At 58.9% G+C, this 16,694-nt stretch overlaps 1 protein-coding gene across 5 annotated transcripts in view; it reads right to left on the reverse strand.

Moving 5' to 3' along the window:
- The window catches only part of DENND3 (DENN domain containing 3), a 53,430-nt gene that overhangs the window by 21,061 nt on the left and 15,675 nt on the right, over nt 1–16,694 (reverse strand). For all 5 annotated transcript variants that reach the window (XR_003609670.2, XM_028105608.2, XM_028105609.2 and 2 more), the window contains exons 6-13: nt 15,038–15,157; nt 14,472–14,690; nt 11,132–11,247; nt 8,352–8,507; nt 7,278–7,374; nt 5,546–5,649; nt 4,860–5,059; nt 2,710–3,231 (exon numbers count right to left, since the gene is read on the reverse strand). Coding sequence is in view for 4 of the 5 variants with exons in the window: in XM_028105608.2 (XP_027961409.1) it covers nt 2,710–3,231; nt 4,860–5,059; nt 5,546–5,649; nt 7,278–7,374; nt 8,352–8,507; nt 11,132–11,247; nt 14,472–14,690; nt 15,038–15,157 (1,534 nt within the window). In the remaining variant the exon portion in view is untranslated. The remainder of the gene's footprint in view (nt 1–2,709; nt 3,232–4,859; nt 5,060–5,545; nt 5,650–7,277; nt 7,375–8,351; nt 8,508–11,131; nt 11,248–14,471; nt 14,691–15,037; nt 15,158–16,694) is intronic.

The raw sequence follows: 16,694 nt of genomic DNA on the forward strand, positions 1-16,694 counted from the left end.
ACACGGGGTCCCACTCAATCCTCCTGCCCCCTCAGGAGGCAGGCACTGTTAGGCTGTTCACAAATCGGGAAACCAAGGCACGGGGAGGAAGGCCATTGCTGGCAGGCTAAGTGTGGAGCCGGGCCTGGCTGTGTGGGTGGGTGGCTGTGCCTTCCTGCGGAGGCGGCTGGGAGAGCAGGAGCTGTGTCCTCCCCAGCCAGCCCTGCTGGAGGCCAGATCGGAAATGGACAAAAGATGCAGGAAAGCTCCAGGGCAGCCGCGTCCCTGCTCTGGCTCCATAACATGGTGTCAGGGGGAGAGTCCCCTGGGAACTTGGATATCACGGCCACCAGACAGTCTGGCCCAAGGGGGCCATCCCTGCAGCCATCTGCAGGCCTTGGCCACCACACCCTCCGGGGCTGCCGCACAACTGGATGGTGCAAGCCTGCAGCCACTGCGCACATCTGTGAGCTCCCCACACGCCTGCTGCGTGCACCGGGGGCTGCCGTGCCCCACCACGGCTCCTGCACGCACCCGTGCAGACAGGTCACGTATGCTTCACCTGTCCCCAGTTCCACCCAGAAATGCCGGCTTTTCCCTCCCGCACCCCATCACCTGCGGTGCAGGTGGCAGCTCTGGAACCCCAGGCTCACGCACGCATCCACCTCCCTGCCCTGAGGCCCCTCGGGAATTACTGGTCCTGCAGTGTCAACACCGGACTTTGAAACGTCTATAAAGACGCGTAATGACAAAACAGTGACAGGAATCTCCTAAATAAAATCTCAGGTGTGTTCTTAGACGACAGCTGTTCATTCCAAGGTGGTAACATTCATCTCTGATTTAATAGGAGCTTTTTTAACACGTGGCCATTAGGCCGAAACATCCATCTGGTGCTGCCCTACAGCGGCTCACATGTCCCAGAGTTGGGACCATTAACGGATGTGTTCTGCAATGTGAATGGACCCAAAATGACAACCGGGCCGTCAGTGGCCCATCAGCGTGGGCCATGTCTGCCGGTGCCCTCCCGGGCGTCCTCCGCGTCCCTGCTAGCGTCAGTCTGGAAATGCTGGACACTGTCCATGCGTCCAGCCATTAAACCATGCTCCCCAGGCAGCTACATGCTGCGGGACACGCTTCTGGCCACAGGAGTGGGGACAGACCTTCCTCTTCCTGCCGGGAGAACAGCGCCGCCCGGGGCCATCAGCGTCTCGTGCCGTGAAACAACACGGCCACGCTAGGGGAGCCTGGTGACGTCCAGGAACAGCCAGGCACAACCTGGACATCTCGTTCCCCAAGAACAATACCACCAGTGGCTGTATCCACCGTATCTCAGGCCACTGGACTGGCCGGCCCCGCTGTAAAGGGAAGGGGCAGGGTCTCCCCTGAGAAGCATGAGTCATGGGGGCCCATGCTCCCCCTTCCTGGCAGCCCCAGCACTGCTGCCCAGGGCGCTCTGCGAGCACCTGTCTCCCCTCGGACCGAGCTCATCCTCCCAAGCTGTCCGCCCCACGGGTGCCTCCTGGGCACCCAACGAGATGCGCTCCACTGCGCCCTGCCCGGGCCAACACGGTGTCTCTTCTCCGTGGCATCCCCAGAGCACCGCACAGGGAGGTGACCAGCGAGGGCCGGGCTGGCCTGCGCCTTGGTCAGGCCGAGTGCCTGGGGCCAGCAAACGGGCGATCGGCTCCTCCTCCTGGCGGGGGCAGCAGGACGCATCTAGGTAAAGAGGGTTGCATGGCCGAGCCCGCCCACGGAGCCGCGGACGAGACCAAGGAGAGAGGCCCGCGTCTGGCAAAGGACAGCCTGTGCAGAGGACACGAGGCGCTCCCACACGCTGGAAGGAAAAGGCGAACATCCTGGTGTAGAAATGGACAGACGACACCAGAGCAGCTCCGAGCGGGCGAGCGGACACTCGTCACACCGACCCACCACCCAGGGCGGACGATGCCCAGCGCTGCCCGGCGGTGGTGGGACGTGGGTGTGTCCCGGGCCTTGCAGCCGCCGAGGGCAAGGAGGCAGCTCGCCGTCAGGATGGCGGTACCCGTGCCCAGACTGGGCCTCTTGGCACGAGTCACAGGGAGACCCGTGCACAACCACGTAGGGCAGCAGGTACGTGAAACCCGCCACGTCAGTATTTGGGAAAGTAAGACGCCCGGACGCCACCCGATGGCCACACACAGGTGCGCCGTGCTGGCTCCCGCCCCCCCCCCCCCCCCCCAGCGTCGGAAGATGCGGTGGAGAAACCAGGCGCACGCGCGTCAGCACGGAAGGCTGCCCAACAGCGACGAGCCTGACGCGGCGGGACGCTCGGGCCATTTAAAACCACACACGCCTACGTGCCGCGTGCAGTAAACACGTAAACACACGGTGGAGGGGCAGGCTCCAGTTGGGGACGGTGGTCCCTTGCGGGGGGGCAGAAAGGTCCCAAATGAGCCAGGCAGCGGCAGTAATCGCGGGACAAGGCGGCACTCCTGTCTGCGCCGTCAGGTCGTGTGAAGCGTTCCCACCGCCGGGGGATGGCACAGCGAGCGGGGCCCCAGGACAGGAGCCAGCCTGCCGCGGCTTCAGGCTCTCTGGTCACACTCCCCTAGACCCTGGGCGGACCTTCACCCCCCATCCTGTAACTGCCCACGTCCGGTAGGGCCTCCCCCTACGGGGGCTCGCGGCACGGTTTGCAGACCCGTCCCCAGTGGTTACGCCTCGCCATCTGGGCCACGGCCGGCCTCTTACCTACGGTTAGCGCCTCAAATAGTCGGTGTATGATGCTGGTGTCCTTCACGATGCCTGACTCCTGAACCCTCTTCACGAAATCGTCCAGCTGCATGTGCTTCCTGGGCAGCTCGAAGTTTTTCACGCGGTCGTCCGGCTTGGGGGCCTCTCCGGGCTTGTCCACCACCTCACTGATGAGCCGCCGCAGCTCAGGCACCCGCTCGGCCTGGGCGCGCTGGGGGCCTGACAGGGACCCCACCATCCTCCGAACCAGGTCAGCAGGAAAGATCCTGATGTCTGTTTTGTACAGACTCTGGAAGTCCAGGAGGGCATCCAGCAGCTGCCCGTGCATCAGGTGCACGGCCCCGCGGAGGTAGAAGTACCGTGCCAGGAGCACGGAGCTGTCGGGCGCCAGAAGGCTCATGGCCTTGCTCAGCAGGGCGACGCAGTCGGAGTAGTAGGCCTGCACGCACTGGCTCACCAGGGGGAAGTGGATCTCCGGGATCTTGAACGTATACGTCGGCTTCGGGGTCACACTCAGAACTAGAGCCGAGAGGAGACACGCACACAATCAGCAGACCCGACAAACAGACCTGGGTCCCTGTCATCTCGTCCGGGTTAACGTTTCTGGGCCCTGGGTGCAACATCAAGTGAGAACCTCTATGCCTCTTCTAGAAAGCTCCACGTGCCCCTGAGCTGAATGGGGGTCCCCCCACTCTGCTTCCATGGCACCTTGAGAATACGGAATAATTTTATTTGCTAAGACTCTAGCGCTAAACAGAAACATCTGGTAGTGAGTCTTCACGGGAGGGTTAAGCTGATGACCCAAGCCGAGATGCGCCTGCTCTGTGAGACGGCCATTGCCATCAACCCCGTCGTACAGACATGCAAACTGAGGCTTTGTGCGTCCCAGGTGCCCAGCTACTAAATGCCAGAGCCAACCTAATCCAGGTGTGTCACACCGATTCCTTCCACAAATGTCACTGAAGTGCCTCTCAGGTGGCACCAGGGGACCAGGACCAGGCCAGTCCTGTAGGTAAGGCCAGGTACCCCACGGAGGTGGCGTCTCCGCCGTGAAGCCTGGGGGAGAGGGAGGAGCCTGGGAGGGGAAGGGGGGCTCCAGGTGAAGGTTCAGGGGGCAGAGAGGGCAGAGTGCCTTCCCACAGCAGAGTGAGCACAGCCAGGGGTGAAAAGCATCACTGGGTTTTACAGAAGAACTACAGGCCCAGAGAGGTGAAGCCACCTGCCCAGGGTCACACAGCCAGGAGGCCGCTGTGAGGGGCCTCAGACCCAGCAGGCGCCTCCAGAACGCGTGCTCTGTCATTGAGGACTTTTCTCTTGGACACACGGCCCCTCCTGAGGCCGGCTGGGTGCGCCCCTCACTCAGACTGCCACTCTGCTGTGCACGGTCGTCAGGAGGCACCAACTGGTACCTGGGGCCTTAGCCCGAGGCAGCGGCCTCAGGGCCCCCCCGGTGCACGGCGCCTGGCCGCACCCGTTTCTCCTGGCCGCTGTGTTTGGAACCCCACGGAGGGGGCCCTGAGGGTAAATACCTGAGGCACACGTGGCTCGTGTTGCTGCAGCTCACACAGAAAGGAGACATGGGCTCGCACACGTGCACACGTGTTCTAGAGCACTTTACACTCCAAGGAAACTCCCGGCTGACATTTGGAACTGTGCACACAGGCCTGCCTCCCAGACGGAGCTGCTCCCGTCATGGCACCCACGGGCCCTTGCTGTCCCTCCGCCTGCCACCTGCCACTGGAGTGGCCTGGCCTCGCCATTCCGTGTCTGCTGAAAACCGTGGCTGCCACACCTGAGCCCCCGTCACCACCCCGACGCCGCTTCCTTCGTGCTGGGACACCGCACACCCTGTCGCTCCGTGTTTATGTTTCTGGTCTGGCCTCCTCCCAGGAGAGCAGCTCCACGAGGGCTGGGACACCGGGCCCTTCGTACCCCAGGATCTAGAGTGAGCGTGGTGGCTGCTGGGGCCTGCCAGTCATGTCCGTCAGATGCGGACACGTGTCAACGTGTGTTTTGTAAGTACACGCAGACACACACACAGGCCAAACACCCACCCCCTTGCGCTGAGCAGACCCTGGCTGTGTTAGCGACTGGTCCCAGCAGAGCCCAGCGGCGGAGCAGCGCCCGGACAGGGGCCAGTTTATCACCTGTGCTGCCGCTACTGCATTCCGAGGCATCCACTTTGCGAAGCGACGAGTTCCGGGCTGGCAGCTCGGGGATGGTGATGTCCTGCAGGTTGGGCATGCTGACCACCATCCTCCTGTGAGCGACGTGCAGGGGTGAGGATTTCCGTGAGGCCATCTTCTCAATGGTCGGTCTTCTTGGACTTGCCAGCATCCCGTTAAATCTGAGGTCAGAAAAAAGCAACACCTTTTAGCTAGAAGAACAACTACAGAATACGTCTCAACGCCTGAGCCTCTTCTCCCAGGTGACACCGGTGCCCGCTATTCCCGCGTGCCAGGGGAAAACAGCAGGAGCACTGTGTCGGAGTCTCCCCGGTGCAGCCAGCGGCTGGAGGACAGACCGTACCCCCGAAGGGACACACATAAACAAAGTCTGTCGGGAACAGTGTGGGAAGAGCTGGAACAGCACGGGGGGGGCGGTGGCGATGCGGCAGGAGAGGGAAGGCGGACGGCAGTGGATGGCAGGGCAGACGCGCTGTGCTCGGCGTCCCACCCCTCCCCCCCAACAGAAACGCTCGGGGACGAGCCCGACGTGTTACAAGTTTCGGAATGAGATTTTCTGGTCGGATGTATCATTCATCCACCCAAATAAATCCATGCTACTCGAGCGTCTGGTCCCCAGAGTTGTGCCTGCACACTGCAGACAGCACCTGTCCTCTTCGGATTGCATGTGGAGGTCCATCTGGGCGAAGGCATCCATCCTTCCACTGAGCCGGGCTTTAAGGAAAGAGTGAAACATGTAGGTATCCAACACCTGAAACAGACCACGGAAGGCCAGTTACCGCCGCGCTCTTGGCCTTCGCTGTGCCGCCGGGGCGCCTGCAGCGGCTGCCCGGTCCCTTCCCCACCGGCCGCAGCCTCTCCCCGACCCCCGGCTCCTTGGACACAAGTTCCTAAGCGGCAGCTGTCTTCACTGACCCCACCCTGCCACGCTAGCCTCCAGGTCCTCCCCAGGCCACTGCGAAGGACCGGCCAGTCTGTGTCTGAAAGACCACCAAACGTTCAAAAGCTCAACCACCTTGCCCTCATGACAGCAAGAGCCACGGTGCCCTGTGGCCTGTGATTCCAGATCTCCAGGGACCACAGCCCCCTCCTCACAGCAGGTGCACGGGCTGGCACCCACCCGTGGCTCCCGTGACCCAGCTGCTGGTCTCTCGCTGGACAAGGTGACCCTCCAGCAGCTGGTGCTTGTCCCTACCCTGCTCCCTGCTGTGGTCCAACAGCCTGCAGGGGACAAGGCCCAGGGGACACCGCCCAGCCTGGTGACAGGAGGGCTGCAGGGGCACAGGGCCCACAAGGAAGGTGCTGGAAACCCCACGTACAAAACACCCGCAGAAGAATGAAGGCAGGAGCGGACACGCAGCGGGATGGGAGGTGGCAGCTGGCTCCCGGGGACTGCTGGAGTACTCTCCACGAGCTGGCGGAGCAAGGAGGTGGACGGCAGGGAGCTCGGCCCAGGCGCCTGTCACAGCTGTGACCCGGCTGCGAATGGGGCTCCTGGCTTTGCTCTGGCCCCACGTGCGTCCCTGTGGCTTCTCCCTGTGCTCCTCCGTGGCGCCTTTCACGGCAGGGTCTTCTGTGGGCAGCATGGGGCCTGCAGGCCAGGCTCTGTGCCCCGGGGAGTGAGTGCAGAGGGAGCAGATGGCCGGGGCGCCCGCGAACAGGGGGAGCGTGGAGTCTGTCCCGCAAATGTCAGAGAGCAGACATGGGGGCACGGGCAGTGCCCGGAGAAGCAGAGGCTGCTGGCCGGCCAACGTGAATGACTGCTGTGGGGCCTCAGTCACGAGGGGAGCTGCGGCGCGGGCGCAAGGCTCACCCGCCCCTCTGGCCATCAGCTGGACAGGGCGCCACCGAGAGAGGCCACCCGAAAAGTGTGAAAGCAGCCCTCAAGGACCCAGAAGATCGGTGCCAGCTGCACCACCTGCCAGCGCGAAGCCCCAGATACGACTGCTCGTAACAGACAAGAACGGAAGCGTCCCACAGGCTTGTGAGCAGGTGGACAGAGCCACCGCCGCCTCCCGCATCGGACGGAAAGGCCCCGCGGCCGCGCGCCTGGCACGGGAGCCGTCCGAGCTGATGGAGAGGTCCCGATCCGGACCGAGGAGGTGGCTCCCAGGCACACACATCTGTCAGAATTTATCGCCCACTACATTGAAAATGGGTGCATTTCATGACAGGTAAATTATACTCTGAAAAGCGGATCAAAAAACGGGGCCAAAGGGTCCAAAGGGACCATGTGGAAAGAAACCTTCTGGAAACGTTAATACTTCACAAAATACTAACAGATGCTGAAAAAAATGTACTTCGAATAATGCTGCAAATACAGAAACGTATGCAGGACAGAATACGCACATGCACACACCAGCCCCACTCGCTCCTCACCTGTCTATAAAACTGCTGGTCCCCCGGAGCCCTGGTTTTGAGAAACTCCTCACTATTAAACACTCTGTGTTCGTAATTTAGGTGGTTCTTCACTTCCCTGATGAAGAGAAAAAGGGTCTAGGTGTGGAACTATTTTTAAATATGTGAGAGTCATGACGATTTAGCAACCCAGGAAAGACGGGAAGGCCAGCCCTTGCAAAAGCCCCGCCGCGGAAAGGGGGCTCCGACCCCGGGGAGGGCTGGGTTTGGGCGTGGTCTGCTCCAGCTGCTCGGTGACCTCAGCACGGCCTTTCCCTCCTGGGGGGACCGTCACGGGCCTCCTCCCTTCCCAGCCCCTACTTCCTCCTGCAGATGACACACAAAGCGGACTCGAGGGGGCAACCCCGTAGAGCAGGCAGACTCTGAACGTGAACCCGTACGATCTGCCACAGCGGAAGTAGTCCACACGTGGGATCAACGAGCCCATGGGCCACATTCCATGTGTCAGACATTCAACGCTTTCCTTCTGTTGTCAGGAAAAGTTATCTAAGGGACATAAAGTTTGATCCTCTGTATTCATAGTTTCTGCTTTTTTACGAATTCATCAAGCTTATAAGGTGTTAAAAAAAAAAAACCCAACCTTGCTCGTGAAAGATTTCATTTCAAAAAAGCAAAATGAAAAGAACCTATTTGTGTCCACACCAACTACACTGCTTTGAGCAGAGATAACACAACCTGTCTACAATACACGGTCCCATTTTCTTCCTGATCAATTATTTATTCTACGGAAATACATACATCTGAAGAACACAGCCACTGGATAATCACAAAGGCTCTGGTCTAAACCCTGCAGGATGGTGGCGCCCACGGGAATGAGGACAAAGAGGAAGGCTCTCTAACGGGGACAGATCCGGAGTGCTGCTGCCTCGGGGGTGGGCTTCATTCCCGCAGTGACCCGAGTGTCCCCACCCTGGGCTGGCCCCAAGCTCTCAACTGGTGTGATCCCCCACAGGCGGTCGGGGGCCGAAGGGGCAAGGATTTCAGCCACGTCACTTGGGGTTGAGCCACCGCGGCCAAGGAAATGGTCTCCGGTACCTGAAGATGCTGAAGAGCAGATGCAGGGCCACCTGCTGCACCTGGCAGTTGAGTCTCTGCTGCCAGGCCCGCCTGCGGGTGCGCCCCTCGTTCAGGTCCGTGCTGGTGCCCAGGTGTGCAAGGTCCAGCTCGTGGTGCAGCTGGAGGCTCTGGACCCTAGAAAAGAGAGATGGACGCTGACCACAGCTCACGCCACGTGCCGGGACTGCTGTTCACGGGCGGGGAGAACACTCTCCCAGGTGCATGAACACCCCGGATGCTCAGAAGACCCATCAAGAACTTCCGGGCTGGGTCACTAAAAATACATCCCCGGAGAGTCCACTCACCGCTCCATGCTAACAGCTCATCCATGCTGAACCTACAAAGGCCTCCACTGTGGACTGTGCACGTTTTCACCCAAACCGAATCCGTCCCTCCCCCCGGCTCTGCCTGGCAAGAGTATGCACTCCCCACCCTAGGAAGGACAAGGGGTTTCCAGCGCAGGCTGCCTCCTGGCCGGCAGCTTCCCACCACCACGTGCTGTCTGGGAGAATTGGATGCACCCAACGCCCTGTGTGTCACGGCTCTCGGCCGCCTGGCGGAACCCTGTGTCCATATACCCTGCACCGGCATTGGGCCACCCCGGCCTCCCCCGCACGATCAAGGCCACAGCTTCGGAAACCAACCAGCAAGCATGCGGTTTACATGCAGAAGACACACACCCAACAAACACCCATCCCACCCGTGTTTCCTGAGCACCCCCTGCACGCCTGGCACCATCTGGGTGTGGGCTGCATGGTGACCAAAGGCAAAGCTCCAGGGTGGGGCCTATGTGCAAGTGGGAAGAAACAGAAAAACAGAAGAGTGCACCCCAAATAGGAGGGCGTGGGGGTCAGAGAGTAGGACCCCCCCTGCTGAAAAAGCCTGGCTGGGGGCTGGAGGGGCCCCTCGAGGACCTCGGGCCTGAAAGGTGAAAAGCCAGACACACACAAACGGCCCTGAGCAGGTAGGGAGCACCCAGCTGCCAGAGGCCCCACGGGAGCCTGGGGAGGTGGGGCAGGCAGGCTGAGACTGGGTCCAAGTGGTCGGCGGGGCCGGGGCGGGCCGGGGAGCACTCTGGATTTGCCCCGCGTGTGACAAGAAGCTACTGCTGCAGACAGGTGTCCCAGCCCCGCCGACCTCAGCTGATCTGTTCAGGTACCTGCCACCTGGAAGGGTCGTGAGCTGGCCACGCACCTGGCAGCACGGGGGCGCCGCGGGGAAGGAATCCGTACAGAGCCGTGGCGGCCGCCTCCCCCTCCGAGCTCTGTGCAGGGACGACCCCTCCGCTGGAGGAGAAGGCTGTCCCTCCTACTTGAGCACTCTGCGACAGTCCGGCTGGGAGAGCTGGGGTCCCTGTCCCGCCCCGGGGAGGTGGGGGGCAGCAGGGAGGACACACCATGAACACACAGTCAGATGCAGGTGAGGATGACGGGGGACAGAGAGGGTGAGTGGGATCGGGGCGTCTCATGGGGAAGGGCTGCTTCCTGTCCTGCCTGCCCCACCAAAAGGCCCGTGTGGACACCCCACCACTCCAGGACCCCCGGGGACACCGACCACCACTGCCCGGTGCAGCCTCAGAGCCTTCCCAGATGTGCCACGACGGCACGTGGGTTAGCTCACGTGGTTGAGACTGGAGGAGGCACGATATCCCATCCATGTGGGGGTCCAGCCAAGCAGAGACGCAAGCCACTGTGCATATTCTAGAATCCTGACAATGCCACACGGACAAGTGCGAGACCCCCATCCCACTGGGGATGCGCCACCGAAGCGCACGCTTGAGAAGCACCAAACACTAGCGCCTGCCAAAGCTAAAACGTCAGACTCAGAGTCAGCGGAAAGCGGCTTTTGCTCACCAAAAAGTGAACAATTACAAATGTAGGTTCACACAGGGAGACACTCCACCAGCACACCCTGCTCAGGTCCCCTGCACACACCCAGCAGCCGGCCACGACCAAGGATGCCACGGTGCTGCCCCGTCCCGGATGGCCAGACACCCCGACCACGGGACGCACCATCGTCCCGGCAGATGAGAACGAGAGCTCCTTCACCCTCCCCAGACGCAGCTCCGGAAGTCCTCGACCCCCACTACAGGCCGCAAGGCCTCACCTGGCCCTTCTGGGAAGCAGCTGCTGCTGCCTGGTGCAGGCTAAGGACATGGGTAGCAGAGCTAGAAAAACCATACGCGCGATGAGCAAGGCAGGCAGGAGGCCGTAAGAGCGCTAATGGGGGCTGGGGTGAGGACAGGACGACATCTCGTCGGGGGCGGGATGCCCACCTCTGCGCTGCAGGGCAGGGGCAGCACACAAATCCTGCCCCGGGGCGGGGGGGCGTCCCACGGGTCTGAATACATGTCTCATGCCGGGGCGGGGGGGGGGGGGCGGAGGGCGGTGGAGAGGAGGAGGAGGGAAGGGAGGAAGGAGGGAGGACGGTTGGGAGGAGGGAGGGAAGGAGGCAGGCAGGAGCGGAAGGAACCTCAAAGGTCCCAGGCAGACGACAGGGTGACAGAGAGGGGGTGGGAGGTTCCCTGGGGGATGATGAGACCATCACGTGACTCTGTGGGGCCGCGATTACTCCGCAGACAAGATCAGAACAAGGACGAATGACTTTCACCTTAAAACATTCACGAATAATTTCCAAACTATAAAGACAGAAAGGGCGGCTCTGGAATGTTAGATGGAAGAGATACTCAAGACACTCAGAGCGGGCAAGTACAGAGTGGAGCAGAGACGTCCCCAAGCACACACGCCTCCCGCCTTTACCTCTGAATGAAGGTCTGTGCCGCTAGCAGGGGGATGTCCGGGACATCGACGTCCTCGTCATTAGAGCAGGTGACGCTCCCGTTATCGATATTTATCAGAATTAGACCATCAGCTTCCTGTAAGTTTGAAGAGACTGATGTAAGAACATGAATTTGTAGACATCTTTGAAAACACAAAAACACACTTTGCGTTCCCTGAGGTAGCGTTGCTATTAATTAAATCACCACACTTAACACGTACACAGCACCTTATACTGTCCCTACCAAAAAATGTAGGATATGCTGTGAGTCATGTCAACAAGCTAGATTTGATCAAATCCGCCCCAGGCTGAGTCAGGGTTCCATAGTGTCATCTGGCTTTTCCCTGCCCTGGTATAAACACTCTGTGGGCCACTTCAGGGAGTCTGGAGAGAACATTCCAGAACTGGAGTGTGGGCTGGGCCCCGGGCTCAGTGAGCACACACACTTAGGATTTCTGAACTATGTGCCCGGGTTCCTTGTAAAGCCTGATGTGTAACGAGATACACAGACACTGAGTCACGCTCTGGAGTCCCGCATCCAGCAGCCCCAGGAGTGTGGCAGCCCTGGGCTCTCTGAAGGCCCCCCCTCCACTCCCCTTTGGGCCCGGCTCTGAATGCCTGTTCCAGGTGGCACAAGAAGCGAACACACGCCGTCTCCCAGCACACTGACTGGGCAAGGTGAGCATTCTCACACACGCATGCTGCACGACCACGTCCGAGGCCCCAGCCCTACAGAGGAAAACGTCCAAACCCAACACACGCTCTTCAGCCTGCTGCCTGTCCTGAAATCTTCCAGAACACGTAAATCCCTGAGTGGGCCTCCTTCGTGACTATGGACGGGAGCTGTCAGGTGGATGTGCCCACAAAGGTTCCCCAGGGAAAGGCCTGAAACAAGATGATTTTTTTCCCTAATGACTAAAAAAAGACACACATTTTCAACTTCAGAGCATGGCCCTATTTCTTCCTCATTTGCAAGGCAGACTGGGAGACATTTTCCGTTCCTTACGTGAAGGTCTGAACTGCCTTTCCCCAAAGTGTGTTTGTCGCTTGGTGAGTCACTGATTTTGGCAAGAACTCGGCAAGAACCCGGCTCCTCCCCGGGAGCGGCCGGGCCGAACAGGACACCTGGCACCTTCCCGGGCACCTTCCCGGGATTTGCTCTGAAACGCTCCAGGCCCCCGCGCAAAGGTGCTCCAGTGTCAGTCGCTGGGGAAACGTGCATCAGATCCACGGTGAGATGCCACGTCCCCCCCGCCTCGACGGCCAGAAGCATACATGGGGCCAGCGCTGGCGAGGAGGCAGAGGATCGCGGCCCCACGCTGCCGGTGGGAATGCACGCACCGCCCGGCCTCTCCTCCAGCGGCTAGACGGCTAGCGTCTGCGGGGCGTGTGTACCCGCGCGGGGGAGAGTGCACGCTGCACAGAACCTCACACACACGAAGGCTCGCAGCTGCACTGGTCACAACAGTCAGAAATCGAAACAACTCTAACATCCATCGACCGATGAATGAACGAACGAACTGTGGCACGTTTGCACAACGGGATCCTATTCGGCAGCAAGAACCATGGCTATGTGGATGCACGGCATGGACGACCCTAGAACACGCTGTGCTGAGCGAAGGAAGCCACTAACGGCCAGCTACGGGCCTAAAACCACGTGTGTGGAACGGGCAAATCCACGGACACAGAAGCAGGTGGGGGTGGCCAGGGGCGGGCGGAGGACAGCATGCGGCGACGCTAAGGCATACAGGGCTTCTCTGTGGGTGCCGAAAACGTCTGAAATTAGTTGGCACAACTCTGTCAAGTTACTAAGAGCCACTGAATTGCACATTTTAATCGGGCAAACTTCGTGGTATTTTATATGAATAAAAGTGTTTTAGAAAGCCAAACCTGCTCTGCCTGCCGACACTATCACAGTGTTACAAATCCACATTAGCTCACCATCTAAACGTATGTAATTAAGCACTTACTGTATGCTGAGTGCTGTACTACTGGACCCTTTGATCCCTACCACGATAATGGGGCCAGCACACTTACTGCTGTTACAGGATCTTTGTTCCCTTCCGTGCCCACGGCTCTTGGTCGCGCCGCTTCGCGGAATGAAGAGGTGACCAGACGAAGAGTGGTGGGCAGCAGGGAAAAGTTTATTGAGCGATAGTACAAAGTTCCCTGAGAGGGTTGCCATTTCGGCATTCAAATCTATGGGTTTTTTATAAGCTCTTCTGAGAAACTATCTTGAGCATCCTGAGTGTGGGCCCCCGTGGGTGCTAAGGTGTGCCAATCAGGGCTTTGATCATGCCCCTGTCTACCCATCGGGTTATTGTTCACGTGTTGATGGTCTTTTGGGCTGACATCTGGAGACTAAAGTGCCTCAACTTGTGACAGCGACCAGTGTTTCATGGTTAACTGTTTTGTTTCAGGATGCTCTGCAAAAGTCACTCCTGTAGAGGCCATTCGGATGCTGTTGTGGTCTCGTCTAAGGTGTAAAGCAGGATACTAGTGTGGTTTTGTCTTAGCTGTCCCGGCGCTTTTGCCTTCTTGTCGGGGACCCTGACCCTGATGACCTAAGTGTCCAATTAACCTCTGTCTTTTATGACTAGGACACAAGAGGGCCGAACGCTCTGCCGAAGGTCAGGCATGGCAAGTAAACGGTCACTGCATGCAGCAAGGCCCACACACCCCGACGCTGTGAGTGACATGCAGCGCGGACAGGCATCTTCTAGCAGGAGGGTCCACAGCATTACTGAACAACAGAAGCTGAACCAAGCAGAGAAACACAAGATCTGGAGCAGGGACACCGGCCGCTGCAGTCTGCTGAGCCCCTGCCACGTGCCGGCAGGTGCGGGGTGGTCCCCACTCAGGGCCCAGCCCAGGAGGACATGCCCGCTTCAGAGGCAAGGCGGCTGAGGCTCAGCAAGGGCTGGGACCTCACTTTTGTGGCCGCAAAACTAGAACGGGGCCACAGCTGGGCCAGAGAGCAGGCTCCGTCAGCGCCGAAGCCCGCACTCTCCTCGCTGGAACTGTGGGAAGCCACGGACCCCTGGGAATTTAAGCGGACTGGCAGGTGACACAGGGTCCCGGCGCCCAGAACCCCATGGCCTTGAACACGCCTGGAGGACCGCAGGGGGATGGTGCAGATGTGCGACAGCACCCTGCACGTGTGTGGCACCCAGGGCACGAGCCTCGGGGACGGGAAGAACTGCACTCTCCCTGGCCACGGCGCACGGCCCTCCCTGCGGGGCCCTTTCGAAGCCATTGCCTGCCGGGCCCGGCAGGGCTCCCAAGGATCCGACATTCTCCAGCGAACACTCGAGGCCTAACCTTGCTGACTTCTTCAAAGTGGTCGAGGTGACAGCCCATGAGGAAGGACGTCGGCGCCATAACGAAGTCCAGCATCTGGTGTGACAGGACAGGCACGAAGGTGTGCTGCCACTGCAGGGGGTGCAGGTAGGCCAGGAAGCACTCGGCAACCAGCGGCAGCAGCGCCCAGTTGGAGGAGAAGAACACGATCCGCTGCTCCGTGAGGAGGCACGTTAGGATCTGGGGGGAATCAATAACACCGTGTGCACACCTCCAGCCACGCGCCATGCCCTGAACCGCACCACTAAAACCACATGGGCTGACACCTGCCACGCGCCATGCCCTGAACCGCACCACTAAAACCACATGGGCTGACACCTGCCAAAACGAAAGCCCCTTTAGCCCCCCAAAAAGCACTACTTGTGAACAGCATATGCAGTCCTGAATGTCTGCTTGAAGCCAAAAAGCAACTATTCCCAGTGCATTCTGGAACACATGTGCCTTGGCATCGCCCTCCAGACGACGACAGTTTAGATGCCCCACTAAGCCAACCAGCAGGGACACCCCGGGTCCAGAGGGACGCATACCTGCAGCACCTTCTCAGGCCTGAAGCACAGCAAGGGCAGGTGAAGGTCCAAGTCGATGAGCGGGCTCTCAGGGTCCGCGCGGGAGGGAAACACGATCTGTAGCGGCTTCATGTTAAATATCTGTGACGACCAAGTTCCATCATTAGTTCAGAGAGCCACTCCCAGCGGAGGCCAAAATGCACTGAGACTCTCAGTTTAGTCTCCAAGGGTGTCTGAGTTAGGATGCGTGTTTGAAGACTCATGCAGTCACTGCATATGGCACAGAACAAAACAGTCTAGAGACACACAGAACCGCTGAGAAAGGCTCATACATGAATCAAGTACTGAATGTCTTTTTCAGCCAATCTTCCCTAAACTCTTTAATTCATTAGCAAACTGCTCATCGGCAAAGATTAACCGACGCCCGGACGTGAGTCCCAATCAGCACAGATTCCAAGTCAAGCACGATCAGGTTAATCTTAGCTAGAACACTTACTGCATATTAACGAATTCTCTTAGTATTTTCAACGTAATCATCAAAGCTCCTTAAAGACATGGACTTGAAGAAATCGCCGAGAAAGACTTTATTTTTCCAAATGATAGTATTTCAAAATAACGCTTCAATTCGAACTCAATATCTGCAGAATGCCCCTTCTGGATGGAGGGGGACGGTAGGGGCCTTCCAGCTCGATGGCAAGTTCACTCCTGACCATGGATGTCAGCCTCATGGGGGAGCACCCAGGAGTGCCCCTGGACCCCGGGGGCGATCAGAATGGAGTGACCCGAGTGTGAGCAGTGCCGGGCCGAAAGCAGAGAGAAGATTCTCGAATCTGAGACAGAGAAGCTCCCGCCAGGAAAAGTATGGAAGGAAGACACACGGAGAGACACAGAGCACTGGCTAGGGAAGAAGGTTCCAGAACAAATGTTCGCCATCCACACCTCCTCACACCTGTGTCACCACAGCTCTGTGTGAACGCTCGTGCAAAGAGCCTGAGGACAAGGGAGGACTTCTTTCTGCAAGTGTCCCCTGACGGCACCGTCTTGTCACCCACTGATCTGCAGAAGCAAGACACATCAGGAACAAGGCAGAGGCTCTGTGTGGATGTTAACATCCTTTTTATTTAAAACAAAACAAGGTAGAGCAGAGTTACATGCTCCTGGTGGTGATGAATGATGAAAACTTGTAAAGTTTATGTGAAAAACTCCCCTTAATATTTCAAAAAATAAACGCGTCAACTGGCTTTCCAACTACAGATAAAAACTAAATACAAATGCCAGTCATTCTACCAGTGACGCTGTTGGGACCCTGGGACGTGTCCACTGCGGCGCGTGAGACCCACACCCTCTGAGCTGGGCTCTGCTGTCCCCCCTCATCACCTTATAGGGAAGAAACTGAGGACAGAGAGATATTTTGGGGAAACACTTTCCAAATTTCAGCTTGACTGTAGCTCCAGGCAAACAACATGTTCCCCACACAAGGCAACACAGGAAATGAGTCAGGTAGAGAGAGAAGGAAAATGCCCATTTCGTGTGTACACCCAATAACTTGGCCCGTGCTCTGAAAGCACATAAAATCAGACCCGCTGGTGGGCAGAGAAGCCTTGTGTGGGGAACCTGTTGTTTGCCTGGGGCTATAGTCAGGCTGAAATTTGGAAAGTGTTTCCCCAGGGGCGTGGGG

The sequence above is a fragment of the Eumetopias jubatus genome, unplaced genomic scaffold, assembly GCF_037043125.1.
Source record: "Eumetopias jubatus isolate StellerSeaLion01/CBP00866 unplaced genomic scaffold, mEumJub1_p1.0 scaffold_4, whole genome shotgun sequence".
Taxonomy (NCBI): Eukaryota; Metazoa; Chordata; class Mammalia; order Carnivora; family Otariidae; genus Eumetopias; species Eumetopias jubatus.